Raw genomic sequence first — 17,978 nt, forward strand, 5'->3', positions numbered from 1 at the left:
CAGTCTGTTATATACGTTCGACAAGACATTATGCCCCATTCTAAAGACAAAACACCTTTTTCATGTTCAGAGAAAACTACTGAACGCCTGTATATTTGTCCGGGGTTATGTTGATAATTCCGTGAGGTTTTTAAATGAACAATAACTGTGAGCTAATGAGCTCACAGTTTCATGTTATTTCATGTTTTTTCATGTTATTTCATGTTATGTTATGTATGAATGAGACTGAAAGAAAACTTTCTAAAGTTTAAATATTTATTTACAATAAACTCTATGGCAATTCCACCAATCAATAAAATTCAGGTTCTGTTTAAACATCCGAGGTTTTACCAGTATCACATCATTTTATCTACAGCAAGCTTTCAAGATGGCTGCTGCTCTCATTCTCTCTGTAAGTTTCTTTCCTTGAATTATTTTGTAATCCAGTTTGATGCTTGGATCTCAATAGGTGACTAGAAAAAAGGCGAAACATTACACAGAAACTTTCTAAAGAAAAACTGGACTTGATGGTTTAGGGTTAAGAAAAGTTATCTTATAATCTTTTATTTTAAATTTCAGATAATTCTCGGTTTGATTTGTCAAATTAACGGTAAGACGAATTTCAAACTAGTCCCTCGCTCTTTTTATCGTTTTTCATATTTCCAATAACTGAATAATATTAAGATATTAAACATTAGTAAAGCTATTTACTCAGATCGATTCAGGGTAAAGTTAATATTTTAGTCGAAAATGAATGTTAATTACTCGCGAACTTGGCTTTGTCCATCAATAATTTACGTCAGAATTTGATTCTCTGGAATGGATTAGAAAGTTATATTTACAACAAAAATAAAAAGTAAGGTTTATGTTTTAACAAAGAAAAGATACGTCATCAATTCGTGTATTTTTCAGGTTTAGACACTGACCACTGGGGAACGTATTTTGTGACGTCATTCATTCGACATTCGCCAGGAGCTGATTATATCATTATAATAACGACAAGGGAAGTAAGTCGAGTGAAGATTACTGATCATGGTTCTGGGTATACCAACTTCGTCACTATTGGAGCCAATAAGAGCCACGCTGAAGTATTTAACGACACTGTTATACCTGTATCTTCACTGGAAGTAATAGAATCAATGGCTATTTCAGTCGAATCCTCAGTTAAAGTTTCAGTTTATGGTTTCAGCAATTTTTTGAGATCATCAGATGGGTTTTTGGTTCTTCCAGTCGCCACTTTAGGAACTGAATATTTGGCTATTAATTACGACCAAGGCTTTCGTAAGTATCTATTATTTACCAATTCGAGCTGACTTTATTATCATGTTTTTTTCATCTCAGAATTGAAAATATCATTTTTATTGCGTTTGTTAAATATTGTAGAGTTAAGTTCAAATTTTAAACCTTTTTTTACCTTAAGCATTGTTTCAAGTTCTTTAGTTAAAGAATATAACCCATTTTGACTTTTGACTGACAACTAATTTCAGGTTCTAAGTAGATTAGATTATATTAAGTAGAATATTAAGTACGTGTCTTTTCACCATAAACCAAAACCCTATTGCTGACATTGAACATCAACGGTTCTTATGTACTTGTGTTTCCTGCCAACAAATAAAATGACAAATTTATACATCGGAAGGTCCATAGAATAAATTCAAAATGAGTTTTTATTTACAATGTCTTTAAAATGTAGATTAAACAAACATTAAAATCCGGACTTCAATTCATATCATGAGAAAACGGAAAACATCATTTCTACAACAAAGATTCAACAAGGATGAAACCATTTTATTTTCATTATCTTAAAAGATCTAATATAGAAATAAGAAACCATTTAAAATATCATGATGGTTTTTTTTTTCAAATAAATAAACTTTATTTCGATTTGCAGCTTGACATTGGATATTATTACCCAGATATATCACGTATTCAAGCTGATATTGTATGTTCTCTTTATGTTTCTCAACCTATTAGCTTGATGATCTTGATTCTAAAATATTTGTTTAATTTTAACCTAACACAAAACAAAGGTAGGTATGTAGATAACAAGTTATCGTTCACTTCCAGTGGATGCTGATATCACAGACTAGGTAGTTGTTGGTAGATGACAAGTTAACTTTCGCTTCCAGTGGATGCCGATATCGCAAACTAGGTAGTTGTTGGTAGATGCCAAGTTCACTTCCAGCTAACTGATATCACAGACTAGGTAGTTGTTGGTAGATGACAAGTTAACGTTCGCTTCCAGTGGATGCTGATATTACAGACTAGGTAGTTGTTGGTAGATGGCAAGTTATCGTTCGCTTCCAGCGGGTGCTGATGTCGCAAACTAGGTAGTTGTTGGTAGATGGCAAGTTAACGTTAACTTCCAGCGGGTGCTGATATTACAGACTAGGTAGTTGTTGGTAGATGACAAGTTAACGTTCGCTTCCAGTGGATGCTGATATTACAGACTAGGTAGTTGTTGGTAGATGGCAAGTTATCGTTCGCTTCCAGTGGATGCTGATATTACAGACTAGGTAGTTGTTGGTAGATGGCAAGTTATCGTTCGCTTCCAGCGGGTGATGATGTCGCAAACTAGGTAGTTGTTGGTAGATGGCAAGTTAACGTTAACTTCCAGTGGATGCTGATATTACAGACTAGGTAGTTGTTGGTAGATGACAAGTTATCGTTCGCTTCCAGCGGGTGCCGATGTCGCAAACTAGGTAGTTGTTGGTAGTCGTAGTAGTTGGTAGTGATGCTACTGACATCAACGATAATTTTCTTGACGTTTTGTTTTCAGCACAGATATTGGTAGCTGCAGTAGAAAATAAAACAATAGTTGACATTGAAATGACTGTACCCAATATTTGTCTCTATAACTCAACACCTCAAGTATTTAATATTGGGGAGGTTTTCACTTTTACAATGGACGAGTTCGACTTAATTCCTGTCTACTGTGCACGTGACTGCACCGGTATGAAAATTACGGCAAATAAACCAGTCGCAGTTTTATCTGGAAACCTCTGCGTTAAAATACCAGCAACGTCAGTTTGCGACCATATTGCAGAGATGCTTACTCCGACGTCCGAGTTTGGTACTCTATTTATTATCGTGTCTCCAATTGGTCAAGATCATATAAGTTTTTTCCGAGTTTTGGCCTTGGAGAATGAAACGACTGTATTTACAGGAAATGCTAATTTCACTATTGATGCTTATAAACATATAACATTCGGTGCTCCTACAGGTGTTAACCAATGCTTAAACACCACCAAACCAGTTTTAGTAGCTCAATATATGACTGGACGAACCGCCATAACTCAATCTGAGAATTATACTGGAGATGGTTACATGGTTTTGATACCCCCAGTTGATCGATATCCTACTAACTACGTCATTGATACGTCATTTCTACACAATGACGTCATCAGTTACATGGTAACCATATTTGATTGGGATGTTGATAGTTGTCTCTATGGTTACACTGTAAACGAGATTAGTGGAATACACACAAATTCAACGAGAAATTCTATGGGCGTCATCATCTATGGTGTTGATTTTAGAGCAGGGTACGCCTATCTTGCAGGCTTAAAATTGACTTCTTTTTCAGGTAAGTTTAGAGAAAATAAATGAATATTATTTCGAATTTTTCGTTCTACCAACTGATAAAGAGTTTCACAATCTACAATTTCAAAATGAAAATCGTACGTCTGGTTCGAAAACAAATATGAATTATCTCTTTTGATCTGTTTTGAAGTAACTTTATCACCAGTTAACTCCCTTTAATGGCGGTCAGGTTTTCATGACACAGCTATTTAATCGATGCACTCCTGTTCTAATGTGACAGAAGTTTTATTTTCTAGGATGAAGTCCAATCTAGGAATAAAGGAGTGAGGGGGGGGGGAGGGGGGCTCCATTCGAGGAGAAGGGCCGCGAGTGTATAATGACATAGTAAGCACAATAACAATGACAGAATAGTGAGCACAATAACAATGACAGAATAGTGAGCACAATAACAATGACAGGATAGTGAGCATGATATGTGAAGGATCTACTCGGATGAGGTTTAGGTGGAAGGTAGTGATATCGATATTGCTATAGTATACGTATAGTTTTTTTATTTCAGGACAGGAGAAGTGTAAAAAGAAACCTTGTAAAAATGGAGGCTGGTGTTTAGAAATGAGTTTTGGATATAAATGTAGATGTTTTAAAGGTTTTACTGGAACCCAGTGTAACATGACAGGTAATTACCCAAAACATAGCCACCCAACAAAGTGTCAAGATTAACTCCGATATAAAATGACTTTTGATGTATTGCCTGCTCAGAAATAATAATAGATCCATATATAAAACGTTCTTCTTTTCACTCTGAGTAAGGAACGGTAAAATAAAGTAAAATATTATAATATGTTAATACTATTTCAGATATTTCTAACCAAGTTCATTCTCAAGTCTATAGTGAAGTACCAGACACAATTGCTCTGAAAACATTGACTGCTTCACCAACATCAACTCTAGTAGCTGATCAGCTGTCTGATCTTACAATGAATCCGACTTCATTTGTCTCTTCCACCTTATCCCCCTTTATCAGAGAAAGTGAAAGTGATTCTTATGAATTGTCTATTCCGAGCGAAGAAGACTATACCACGGAATCGCTATTAATAACGCAATCAGATCGGCCTTCTCATGGTTCTGGTGATTTAAATGTATTTGAAAATTCTTTTACCACAGTCTTTAAGATACCAGAAACAGAAATTTTCGAAGCATCAGAAATATGGAATGAAGAGTCGTTGTCTAAACTGTTCCCTAATGGTATAGAAACCACCCAGTACTCCCCACCAAAGTCAAGTCATTTGGAAATTATGTCATCATCAATACCGCTTATAGAACCAAGCACTTTTATAGTTAGTTCAACACCATCATTTACTACAGAACATACCGACCTCCTTGGGCGTTATCAGAACATTTCAGGATTTGAAACAGCAACTCAACCCAACTTTATATCAACTTCTAAATCACACGAGATGTTCTGGCCCACCAAACGATGTAATGGATACACCTGTCAATGTCAATGTCCCTGTTCTGGATATTCTAATTATAGTAACACCGAGTCCTATAATGGATATAATCTGAATTTGTTGAAGGTTGATAAAAACACCGTATCTAAAACATTCTATCTGAAAAATTCAGCTGTGAACCGGAAAGAATCTGAGAAAGATCTTGGAATCGTGTCTGTTTTGTTTGTTATTATTATAACATCTGTAGTAATTATATCAGATATCACCAGTTATTTTCAGAATGAATATTCTCAACTGAGAAAGTCTGGATAGTGACCGACTCCCTCGCCATTCTCGTGTTTATCATTATATTTTCACAATATTTATTATCTATGTATAAATGTGATTTAAACATGTATGTAAATTGTTGAAACTTTGTGTTGCATAATCCAGGACTGGTTGAAACGTTATGTTACATAATCCAGGACTAGTTGAAACGTTATGTTACATAATCCAGGACTGGTTGAAACGTTGTGTGACATAATCTAATCCAGGACTAGTTGAAACTTTGTGTTACATAATCCAGGACTGGTTGAAACGTTGTGTTACATTATCCAGGACTAGTTGAAACGTTATGTTACATAATCCAGGACTAGTTGAAACGTTATGTTACATAATCCAGGACTAGTTGAAACGTTATGTTACATAATCCAGGACTAGTTGAAACTTTGTGTTACATAATCCAGGACTAGTTGAAACGTTATGTTACATAATCCAGGACTGGTTGAAACGTTATGTTACATAATCCAGGACTAGTTGAAACGTTGTGTTACATTATCCAGGACTAGTTGAAACGTTGTGTTACATAATCCAGGACTGGTTGAAACGTTATGTTACATAATCCAGGACTGGTTGAAACGTTATGTTACATAATCCAGGACTAGTTGAACGTTATGTTACATAATCCAGGACTAGTTGAAACTTTGATTCTCCCAAATGTACAGGCCTAGGGTGGAGCAGACACTTTATTTAGAAATTAGGATTAAGGGTCTTGATATTGAGTTTTCTTCTGTTCTTATTCTAATTTGAAATTAGAAAAAATAACTCGCCCGATGGGCGAGAAGTATAGTATCTGTTATGTACTGATTGTTTTTAGTTTACTATGAACAATATTATCATTTAAGTTCTTATTTTTTGAATATGCAACTATCTTTTCTGCTTATAGACATTGGGGAATTTCTCTTGAAGGCTCTTATAGTGGGCATGAACTATCTTGCTTGCTCGATTGCTGGTTGTATTAAACGGGACAACAAAGGGTGCTATGCCTACATTATGATGAATATTTAGTCCTATAGGTCTTGCGGTGTACAATGATTATCTTTATTGTATTTCGGGGAAGGGAGGGTTTGATTCTCCCAAATGTACAGGCCTAGGGTGGAGCAGACACTTTATTTAGAAATTAGGATGAAGGGTATTAAACGGGACAACAAAGGGTGCTATGCCTACATTATGATGAATATTTAGTCCTATAGGTCTTGCTGTATTCAATGTCTCAATCCAATGGGCTTCCCTAAATTGACGGAATTTGGTAGTTTCATCTTCGGGCAAGTCAATTTCTATACGCCCAATTGGGATTAGGGCGAGATCGTCTATTGAGTGGTCGTCAAGGTTGAAATGATTAGAAACAGGCTTGTCTTTCTTTAATTTGATGTCTGACCTGTGAGCATTAAAGCGAGTTCGTAAATTATTCTTAGTTTCTCCTACATATTGTTTGGGGCATCTCTTGCATGAAATTAAATATATTACATTCGAATGTTCACATGTTAGATGTTCCTGGATCGGGTACCTTTTATTCGTAGAGTTGCTTACAAAATAATGAGTTTCAGATATAAAGGGACATGTTTTGCATCTACTGGACAAACATGGAGCACTTCTTAAACCTGGAGGTACTTCGGCATACAGTCTGTTTTTAGCTGCTATTGTGCTAAGGTGGAATTTTTTATGTTTCGTAAAAATCGTTTAGAGTACCCACGCTCTTTCAGTTTTGAGAAAACAATCGTACAGGCTTGGTTGAAATCAGAAGATCTTGTACAAATTCGATGAAATCATAAAACTTGTGACTTAATTATACCAGAAAAGGTATGTTTTGGGTGAAAGGAGCTCTTGTGCAAGAGTTGATGAGTATCAGTTTCTTTGAAATACACTTTAATATCCAGTTTATTTGTTTCTGCTATGGAATCTCCCTTAAAGACTGTGGTATCGAGAAAGTCTATGCTTTTGTCACTCACGTTTGCGGTTAGTTTGATAGAAGAATGGTGGGTGTTGAGAATTTCAAAGAATTCCCAAAACTGTTTGATAGAATAAGTCCAAACCATAAAAATGTCATCCAAAAAGCGTCCGTAAAAAAGTGGGTCAAATGGACAGAGGGGCAACACCCCACGTTCCCACTCTGCCATGAAAAGGTTTGCGTACGAAGGGGCGAAACGTTTGCCCATTGCTGTCCCTGAAGTTTGTAAATATGTTTTACCATTAAATGTGAAATCGTTTCGACTAAGACAAATCTCTAAAAGCTGTAGAATTGCATCGTCGGGTCTGTTTGGATCTGGGTTTCTATTAAAAGCTTTACGAACTGCCGTTAAACCAGTAGTTTTATCGATATTGGTATACATAGAAGAAACGTCGATAGAAATTAAAATAGCATTAGAGGGAACTCGAAGATTTTTTATTTTATTGACAAAATCGGTTGTGTCTTTAAGGTAGGCGCGATGTTGACATGCTAGAGGTAGTAAGAAATGATCAATGTATTCTGACACTGCATAAGACTCACTACCACAGTCAGATATAATCGGGCGGCCTTTAGGGATTTTATTCGAGATAAACCACTCCTTGGTTGGATTCTTATGGATTTTAGGCAAAGTGTACAAATGTCTCTCGCGACAATCAGGTTTGGCAGACACATAGTCATATTGTTTCTGTTTGAGATAACTAGTTTTGACTAAATCGACAAGAATATTGTTAATCATGTTAGCAGTTTCTTTGAAAATTGGTTTCGGTAAAATGGCATAGTGTTTAGGATTATTCAGTTGATTCTCTGCTTCTGAAACGTAATCCTCCCTATTCAGAATGACACAACATGAACCTTTGTCACTCTTTTTAATAATAATGCTATCGTCTTTCTTAAGTAAGTTTAACGCTTCACGTTCCACTCGTGTCAGATTAGGCTTTTCGTGTGTTATGGAAAGGTTCACTGTTTGGCTATTCATACTCGCAAATGCTTTCAATATTTCAGGATGGATGGCGGCCTGAGGGGGTGTCCACGTGGAATTAGGAATAAACATTGTTCTAGCACCACGTGGGGGGTGGTTTCGAAAAAAATATGTGCAGCTAAGATTTCGTTGAAATCGTTCAATGGATGGTCGGAGATAATTCAAGTTAGCTATCTTTGGTGTGGGAATAAATTTAAGTCCACGGTCTAAGACTGAATGCTGAAGGGGTGTGAGAATTTTGCGGCTCAAGTTAACTACAGTTTGGCCTAGCGGTGGCCTCTCAGTATTTTTATCCCCAGTAATTAGTTTAAAGACTTACTCGATGCTTGAAGCTGGTGTATCCAAAACAAATAAATGCTGTTTGCTGTTTCTGGAGACCAATGAAGATTATCAACTGGTTCGAATTCTTCTTCGTAGGGTGGTAAGATTGTTGGGTTGTTGATACTGGACTCCATCATCATGTTGTTGAGAGTGCTGTGGTTCTGTTGTGCTTTCTTCGAGATTTTATTTGAAATGGGTATACATGTGAAGAGGATCTTGGAGTTTGGGAAGGTTTTGTTGGCTGTGGCGATTAATTTCTGGGCTTGGTTAAAGGAGGTCTTTGGTAGCTGATCACGGTTGTTGAGGCCTACATGAAGAATAATGGTAGTAGGTTTGGGATCATGGTCGTATGATTCCAGGATTGACTGTATGTGATGGATTTGGGCACCGGAGTAAGAATGTATTTCAGTGTCTGAACTGGTTTTGGTAATTCGATTCAGGTTAGATGATCCAATAATCAAGGTAGATTTCTTTAGAGCGGGTAGCTTCCATAATGATTTGTCCTTGGTTTGGTGATAATACGGTTTAGTAGCGGATATAATGGTCGTTGACGGTGTGATTGGTACTGGTTTGGTAGTTGTTAGAATTGTAGCATTGGGAACGGACTGGGATCTCGTTCGAGAGGGGGGGGGGGAAGGTCTGGATGTACATCTCGACTTGGATGGAGACTGAGGGGTGGTTTGCTGGTCCAAAAACGCACAGAAGGAAGAAAGGTTGGCGGATCCTGGATCACGTGGTGAAGATTCAGATGGTGTGGAAGGGGAAGACGATTCTGAAAGTGAAAAGAGAAGGGGAGTGCCCTCTCTACGAGAGCGTTTACCTATGTCTGCTGGACTAGGAGTAGGTGAACTTCGGGCTCGTTTAGGGGTTTGGTTCGGCAGCGTCGTGGCTCTAGATGGTGCAGGTGTAGTATCCATTTCAGTTGGTAGAGATATGGTTACTCTGGTTTTTGTTTCGTTGATTGTTTGGTAGAACTTTGTGATTACAGCTTGAGTGAGACGTTTCCCATAGGAGCGACGGGACCAGGACAGGGCATGAGAAACGATGCGGTCTACGGCAGATGATGATAAAGACTTGGTACGAATGGTGGTCAGCTTCTCTTGAAGTGTGGTTTGGTAATGGTCGATCAGGACCTGCGTAACCTTAGAGAGCCATGTCCGATTGAGGGATCTAATATTCGCGTCAACAGCTGATGTTTTCATTGCTGGACGGATAAAACTATCCAACTCAGAGACTTTGCGTTTGAAGGTAAACGCTGGTTGGCCTTGCTGTTGAAGGGTAAGGATTGCCAAATGATGGAGGCACTGCAAAACTTGGAAGAACACCTTCACAAAGGGTTCTTCCTCCTTATGAGTGGGGACTGGTTGGCTTCTTGCCAGTGGTTGTTGTAGTTGGGGAGCATAATGAAAATAAGTTGAGGTTAGAAAGGGAATGTACAGCGGATGTAACAGGAGGAAACTGTATATGCTAGCGTGAAAATGTAGGGATCAAATTATGCAAATAAGTCAAACTGGGTTTGGGGATATATAAAGTAAGATGAAAGTTATGATGAAAAATGCAAAAATATATATTTAGGTGATAAATAACGCTAACAATGATGTGAAAAATTATAACAAGTAAAACAAAAACTTACGCAATTGACACGAACCGGTTTTCGAAATATTATCCTTTTTCAAGTGTCGAGGAATGGTTATATAAATATAATACCAGTGTAATTAGCACTATTTACTTCTTAATCATTATTTCAACAAAAACTAGTAGTTTCTTTAAATTACAAAAATTCAAAATTTCAACAACATATAATGATTATGATACAACAAGGAATAAATTATGAATAAAATTTTCAAATCTTCAAACATACCATTAGATGAAATATCAACTAAAAATTTTCTAGGATGAATTTATAATTAGTTTGTGGTTTTCTTGTACAAATTGACGTTGTCTAGTCTAATCTGCAACCACAATTCCATATAAGTGTATCAAAAATAATATAAATACATGTATTGGTGTCATTTTAGTGCTGAATGACGCAATATCGGAGAAGTTACCTGTAAAAGAGCGCTGGTATCTGGAACATTTTAACTCGTTCTCAGACCAGTGATCACACCACGAAATACACGCTACAGTAAACCGACATGTGACAATACTTCCTCTTAAATTAATAAACAAATTGTTATCTAAATACTCAAAATATCGTTCGGGTTTTACACTTTTAAAATCTAAATCGCACAAACTATAAGCCATCCTATCAAGAATAATATAACCAAAGACATGATCATTGACAATAGTTATATCATGTAAAGCAACATTTTGGCTGTAGTATTTGGTAACGTTGAAAGCACGTTCTAGATTTGTCGCAACCTGTACAAGTTTGGATGAAATATGTTCTAGCACCTGCTCAGAGCTTATATCCATAGGAATAGTGAAATTCATTTTGAAGAAGTAACGAATACAACCTATATGATTCTCTCCTATAAGACATGTATCATTAACTACAGGCAAGGTGCCAACACATTTCTGTATTTTGCAAGTTTGTATATTATCCTGGGAATCAAGCGAACAAGATAAACTTTCAATGAGACTCATATGAGAATGTATCGAAATCGAGGCCTGTCTGTTATTCTTCCAATTTAAAACAATGGAGAAAACGAGAGATTGTTCATAGTGACCATAAAATATGTCTGTTTTTGTAGCCATGAAGCACGAGTTGTTGTTTGGTGATAATACAACATTACATTGAAGACAGAATGTATTTTTATATATGTTTGTCTTGTATCTAATGGGTGATAAAGCTTTTTCTTTACACAACCGCGATTCTTCTGGGGAAGCAAACTTTTCACAAGTTGATATAAGTTCGGGAAAACATATAATTTCTTCTGAATTTGGGGGTGGGATCATTTGTATAGAATTCTGAAAGAAATTTATAATATGCTGAATATCCCGAATCCTATCTTTACGGTCAGTTGTTCCTACCATAGTGGACCAATACACAACATCATCTGGTTTTTCACCATTACATAACATACAATATCTGTTTTTATAGTGTAAACCAGTTCTGTTAGACATCACCTTTGACACCACGGCTGATGATCTGGTTTCTGACTTACATAGTTCGACTGTCGTTAGGGAGTAATTGGATAAAGAGCAGCTTGTGATAATCTAGATAAATATATAGAAAAACATCTACAGTCTACGACAAATTTCAAAGCAGATGAAAAAGACCCGGAAAACTGTTTTAATACCAACGAGAACTTATTTTTAGGTTTATATTTCTATACAGCCTTCCGGGTTTTATAAAAATATAAAATCATTGGATCATCTCCCTTGTTTGAAAGTCCAGAATTACAAAAATGAATAGAAATATATGAAATGCTTAAATTTCGAACTAATAATAAAAACAACAAAAAGTAATCAGCGATCAAAGTATCAAAAGCAAGAAACCACATTATCAATAAGAAAGACAAGACTGATATTACATTACCTGTTGTGGCAGGACGTAGCCAGAAATATTGCTATCACATTCTGTGGAGACGTTCATCAGATTCTCGTGTTGACTTCGATATATCTCCGATTCTTCTTTACAAACTGCTTCATAATCAAAACAACATCGTCTATATACCTGACAATATTCATCACATGAACACCATAACTCAAAAAACTGTCCACAAACACCCGAACAACTTTGAGGATTGAAGTTGAAACAAGTGTTTTCGATATGATCTGATCTAGTGCTATTATTGCCCACTAGAGAATCAGCATGACTATTATTATTTACAGATAACCAGTCAGTTGATGATGATGTTAAAATCCACTGAAAAAACAGGATCAAACCCAACATATTTACAGTTTTCTGCTCACTGTTCTCTCGAGTGTGGAGTAAATAATTCTATAAAACAGTTTTATATTCTATGGATATACATAATAATATAATACTGTCATAATATCTTAGTAAATTAATTAATTTGGATATCAGTTTTCCATATACAACCACCGTTAGTCTCTTTCAAAGTTCTTCATTATATCATAAAATTAATGAATTTATCAGAAATATTTCAGGAAAGATATCACAATTATATTTTTATACTCTCTGATCTTTCTGTGTGGGCGTATATTGTCGGCACCAAAATTTCCGATAAATGCTCTAGAATCCAAGATGTCATAATTCCAACTAGGTCATTTTAAATTTCATATTCGTTAGGAGTCTATGGTAATATCCAGAAACCGGGGAGATCTCACTGTGATTGGAAGTCATGATTGTCTAAATCAGATCAAATCTTAATTTGATCTAGTGTATAGCATTATTGGGTGCAACAGAAGTTTTATTTAACCGAAACCCTGTATATGGGTAAATTAACAAGAACTCAATTTCTTCACTTCTTCCCTGTGTCATGAAATATACTTATACCAAGTTTGTTATTTCCGACTGGGTTAACACCCCCTATAATGTCCTTAGAGGACATTGATGCTAGGTTGCACTAAGTGTTGCACGATATTACAAGATCAATTTCACTAAACGTCTGGTTACTGCTACTGAAACAAAAATCTAAGTAATTCATTTGTCCATTGCAAATTGGATCATATTCCATTAATTCTCTGAAACAATTTTTTTGTATTATTTGTAAGCATTTATTTCCATTTTCTTAGAATTTCCATTATTGTTGTAATTTGGTTTAATCTTTAACTCAAATTGATAATTGATGTAAAAGAATATGTTCTCTTCTCTTTTGACCCTGGCAAGTGCTTCTATGGGAGATTATCTTCTCTATCACCCACCACGTATCCGCGGTGGCTAAGTGAGTTAGACACTTGTTCTCTAACCTGAAGGTCCAGGGTTCAATACCGGCATAGATCGAGGTATGGATTTTTCAACCGAGTTTCCCCCTGTCAGTGATGCAGGTAAGAGGGGCAGACATGGAAAAAACGTCTAGTCGTTCGAATAGGACAATAAACCGAGGCCCCGTGTGCAAAAGGCCGTGCACATGAAAGATCCTTCGACAATTTGAAATCGAATGGCAAAATTTCCCTCATTGCACCCTGCATGGAGTTGCCCTTCTTCATTAACCCACATGGTGCAGAAAAGTAGGACGTAAAACTCCATTCCTTTCATTTTCATTTACAAAGAGTGTTGAACAGATTTGTTGGTTGATAAATGAAAGATTTTCAAGTCAGTGTTGTCTGTATCATCTAGATAAGAGTTACCACCCTTCTACCAGAAACTATTGATCATTTTTGGATGAATTCAAAATCTTTGTGTTTCAATACAGGAATAATTTACAAAATAATACCTGGTGAAAAAAAGTAGAATTTGCATTTTTCCTTTTGAAGCCGAGCATCACATAGAATTTATACAGAGAATGAAATAAAGTTTAAATAAAACGGATTTTACTTAATCTTATTCAGGACGGTAAATGGCATGAAATAAAATTTGAATTCTAAAAGGAAGTAATTATGAACTAATAAATAGTATTGAATTATCAAGGGAGGTAATCCTTAACTAATATATAATATTGAATTATCAAGGGAGGTAATCCTGAACTAATATATAATATTGAATTATCAAGGGAGGTAATCCTTAACTAATATATAATATTGAATTATCAAGGGAGGTAATCCTGAACTAATATATAATATTGAATTCTTAAGGGAGGTAATCCTGACCTAATAATTGGATTGAATTCTCAAGGGAGGTAAGCCTGAACTAATGTATAACATTGGATTCTCAAGGGAGGTAATCCTGAACTAATATATAACATTGGATTCTCAAGGGAGGTAATCCTTAACTAATAAATAGTATTGAATTCAATCCTGAACTAATATACAACATTGAATTGTGGCCACAAGCCTGTTTAATATCTTAGAGAACGATAAACAGCAATGTATGATGGAACTTTCAGTATGAAATGACATTATATTACAAGGAAAGTGATCTTTGACGGGATTGACAAACTAAAATTGTGGAAGAGTAAACGAACTAATATAAACAATATTCGCACCAAGACGTTGAAAGACAATTTTAATATGCACATATTTCTCACATTACCTGCGCTTGAGTGCTTCGCGGAGACGTTAATATTTGAATTTATAACGCGATAATTGAATATCTCACGTTCTGGAGGCTTGATCGTAAAGTCTTTTATCTTACAATGAAATAAATTGGTCTGGATGTTTGAGACTAAGTTTTGCTTTTACATCTTGGACTCGATCTTCAAGAAATCAATCATAAACTGATCTGGACATACGAGTCTACCGACCAATATGAAGTTTTTTCTTTATGGATGAATATAACTTCATAATCTGATGCTGTATTGTCATCATGGCGTCAAAAAGCGCCATCTAACCGGAAGTGAGATCAGACAAGCGGAAAATCTAAGTGAGCAATTTCTGGTCGATTAAATTTGTTCGCATCTAAAATATTGATTCTCGGTTATAGCATATCAACTTTCTTCACATTTTCTCATTTTTTCTTGTCAAAATGTGAAATTTCTAATGACTTATTCCATCAACTGTAATGGAAATAAAATGAAATGAAATATGGTTTCTCAATACTAATAATCAGTGGAAGAAGATTGACGACAACTAGAATATTTCTAACAGTTGTTTAGTTTAAAGATGGATAATATAGTTTCACAATACAAACAAACAAACTTGAGATAAGAAACAACAGTGATAATATTAATAGAAAAAGAAGTATTTTATACACTGACAGGTGATGTACATACCTCCGGATTCCAAACATAATACAGATACACACCTTTTATACCCACTGTCAATATCTACATCCCTAGGACTTATCATTCAATATCTATATCACTAGGGCTCCCTAGGACTTACCATTCAATATCTATATCCCTAGGGCTTAACATTCAATATCTATATCTCTAGGGCTCACTAGGACTTATCATTCAATATCTATATCTCTAGGTCTCCCTAGGACTTATCATTCAATATCTATATCCCTAGGGCTCACTAGGACTTATCATTCAATATCTATATCCCTAGGTCTCCTTAGGACTTATCATTCAATATCTATATCCCTAGGTCTCCCTAGGACTTATCATTCAATATCTATATCTCTAGGGTTCACTAGGACTTATCATTCAATATCTATATCCCTAGGTCTCCCTAGGACTTATCATTCAATATCTATATCTCTAGGGTTCACTAGGACTTATCATTCAATATCTATATCTCTAGGGTTCACTAGGACTTATCATTCAATATCTATATCCCTAGGTCTCACTAGGACTTGCCATTCAATATCTATATCTCTAGGGCTCCCCGGGACTTATCATTCAATATATATATCTCTAGGGCTCCCTAGGACTTATCATTCAATATCTATATCCCTAGGTCTCACTAGGACTTACCATCCAATATCTATATCCCTAGGGCTCATTAGGACTTACCATTCAATATCTATATCTCTTATCATGGCACCCCTCTCAATAAAGTAAAGGGGAGAGAGACATTAAAACCGAAACTGTTCTTATCATTTCATTAGTACATAAAGGAGCAGAATGATTGTAAGTTTAACTCCATTCCATTAAAATTCTCCTGTTAATACTCTAAATACCTGTAGACGAGAACATACCAGGTATCTGATACCCGTAAAAAAAATTCCAGTTATTAATTTTCAAATCAAATTATACCTGGCGAATATAATCATCCGTATCATAACCAATTAAATAACACCTTACAAAACATTCTAGATCTAATTATAATCACTTCCGGGTTATTTATAAATTGATGACGAGGTTACAGACGATATCCGGACCGGAAGTAGCAATATCCGATAGGTTATATTTTATTGAGAATGAATTCAGAGCGGTATATTATATTTAATTCAGAATGTTGTTACCTGGGTTTTCATAACTGACTGTTAATCGAACTGACCTTTTACTAGCTTCGAGAATACTAGGAAGATTTGATACTAGACAGATTTGATACCAGACAGATTTGATACTAGACAGATCTGATACTAGACAGATTTGATACTAGACAGATCTGATACTAGACAGATCTGATACTAGACAGATCTGATACTAGACAGATTTGATACTAGACAGATCTGATACTAGACAGATCTGATACTAGACAGATCTGATACTAGACAGATTTGATACTAGACAGATCTGATACTAGACAGATCTGATACTAGACAGATCTGATACTAGACAGATTTGATACTAGGAAGATTTGATACTAGACAGATTTGATACTAGACAGATTTGATACTAGACAGATCTGATACTAGACAGATTTGATACTAGACAGATCTGATACTAGACAGATCTGATACTAGACAGATCTGATACTAGACAGATTTGATACTAGGAAGATTTGATACTGGACAGTTTAGAGATTAAGAAATATCAGAATCTGGGTTTGAAAGGCGAAACTTTCACTAGATATCCAAATGGATTAAGGTAAGGTCATTCAACAGCCAAGTTAGAGGCAAAAATAAACCTTTTGATTCCCACGTTTACTTATTCACGAACGACAACTCCTCTGTTTTAACCTAGAGCAACCTGTATCTATTACCACCAGGTAATATCTGTATTGTAATGATATATGACTCTATAATAGATATAAAAAGTCGAGATAATTATAAAATAATAAAATAATGATCAACACGACAACATTACTCGATTACCTCCCTTGAACTTTTTCCGGTTATCAAACAGAATCGATCCGAAATGATATCTAAAGCTGGGGTCGAGTAGGAAGAAAAATATAGAGGTCGTTAGGGTTGACCAAACACATCACTCCCAAAATTAGGATGGATTCCCTCACACAATGGAAGAAAAACTGTAATGAATGGTGTCAAAGTCTTTTGTGGATATATCGAAAATGAATCCAGACCAAAATATAAAAAATATACACGCTTTGAGTCCAGTCTAGGGCACTTTGTCAAAAGCAAAAGTGAAATTCGATGGTTTCTAAAATCGGACAGGATTGGCTATCCTCTCATCAACCCAGATCTGTTGATGTTTTGAAGTTCTATTGAAATGCTTTTTTACATTTCATATCAATAATAGAATCTGTCCTGAATCTATTCACCTGGAGGCGAAATCCCCTTCATTTCATATCAATTTTAGTCTCTGATTATAATGCTTTTAGTATCACTTGTTTCGTTCCGTTTTATCATTGATTTCAAATTTACCGTCCTAATTTTGTCAGCAGCCGATCTTATTAATCATTGTATATATGGAAGGATAATGATCGGCAACATGCAAAATAAATGTTTTTAACTATAATATCTAATCACAAAACGAATTATTGTTAAAATGAAAGCTTAATAAGGCATAATGGTGGCCATAATACGGAGGTTTGCAGCAATTTTCAAACAATAATAATTCTAGAATAGGCCGTGATAAAAAGGATTTTGATGTATCTTTGCTTATCTCTAAGTGAAATTTTATCAAAATGCTCCTGGATC

At 35.5% G+C, this 17,978-nt stretch overlaps 2 protein-coding genes across 2 annotated transcripts; one reads left to right on the top strand and one right to left on the bottom strand.

Moving 5' to 3' along the window:
- Window positions 1-367: 367 nt before the first annotated feature.
- LOTGIDRAFT_171137 (hypothetical protein) lies at window positions 368-5,285 on the top strand (the record flags this gene model as incomplete). The annotated part of the gene is made up of 7 exons (XM_009047316.1): window positions 368-391; window positions 559-589; window positions 892-1,260; window positions 2,759-3,565; window positions 4,082-4,198; window positions 4,381-4,859; window positions 5,100-5,285. 7 exons carry the CDS (start codon window positions 368-370, stop codon window positions 5,283-5,285), a joined length of 2,013 nt encoding a protein of 670 aa, XP_009045564.1.
- A 5,201-nt stretch (window positions 5,286-10,486) lies between these two features.
- Window positions 10,487-12,377, bottom strand: LOTGIDRAFT_171138 (hypothetical protein; the record flags this gene model as incomplete). The annotated part of the gene is made up of 2 exons (XM_009047317.1): window positions 10,487-11,698; window positions 12,021-12,377. The coding sequence occupies 2 exons, from the start codon at window positions 12,375-12,377 to the stop codon at window positions 10,487-10,489; spliced, it is 1,569 nt and encodes a 522-aa protein (XP_009045565.1).
- Window positions 12,378-17,978: the final 5,601 nt, after the last annotated feature.

Source organism: Lottia gigantea, assembly GCF_000327385.1.
Source record: "Lottia gigantea unplaced genomic scaffold LOTGIsca_110, whole genome shotgun sequence".
Lineage (NCBI taxonomy): Eukaryota > Metazoa > Mollusca > Gastropoda > Lottiidae > Lottia > Lottia gigantea.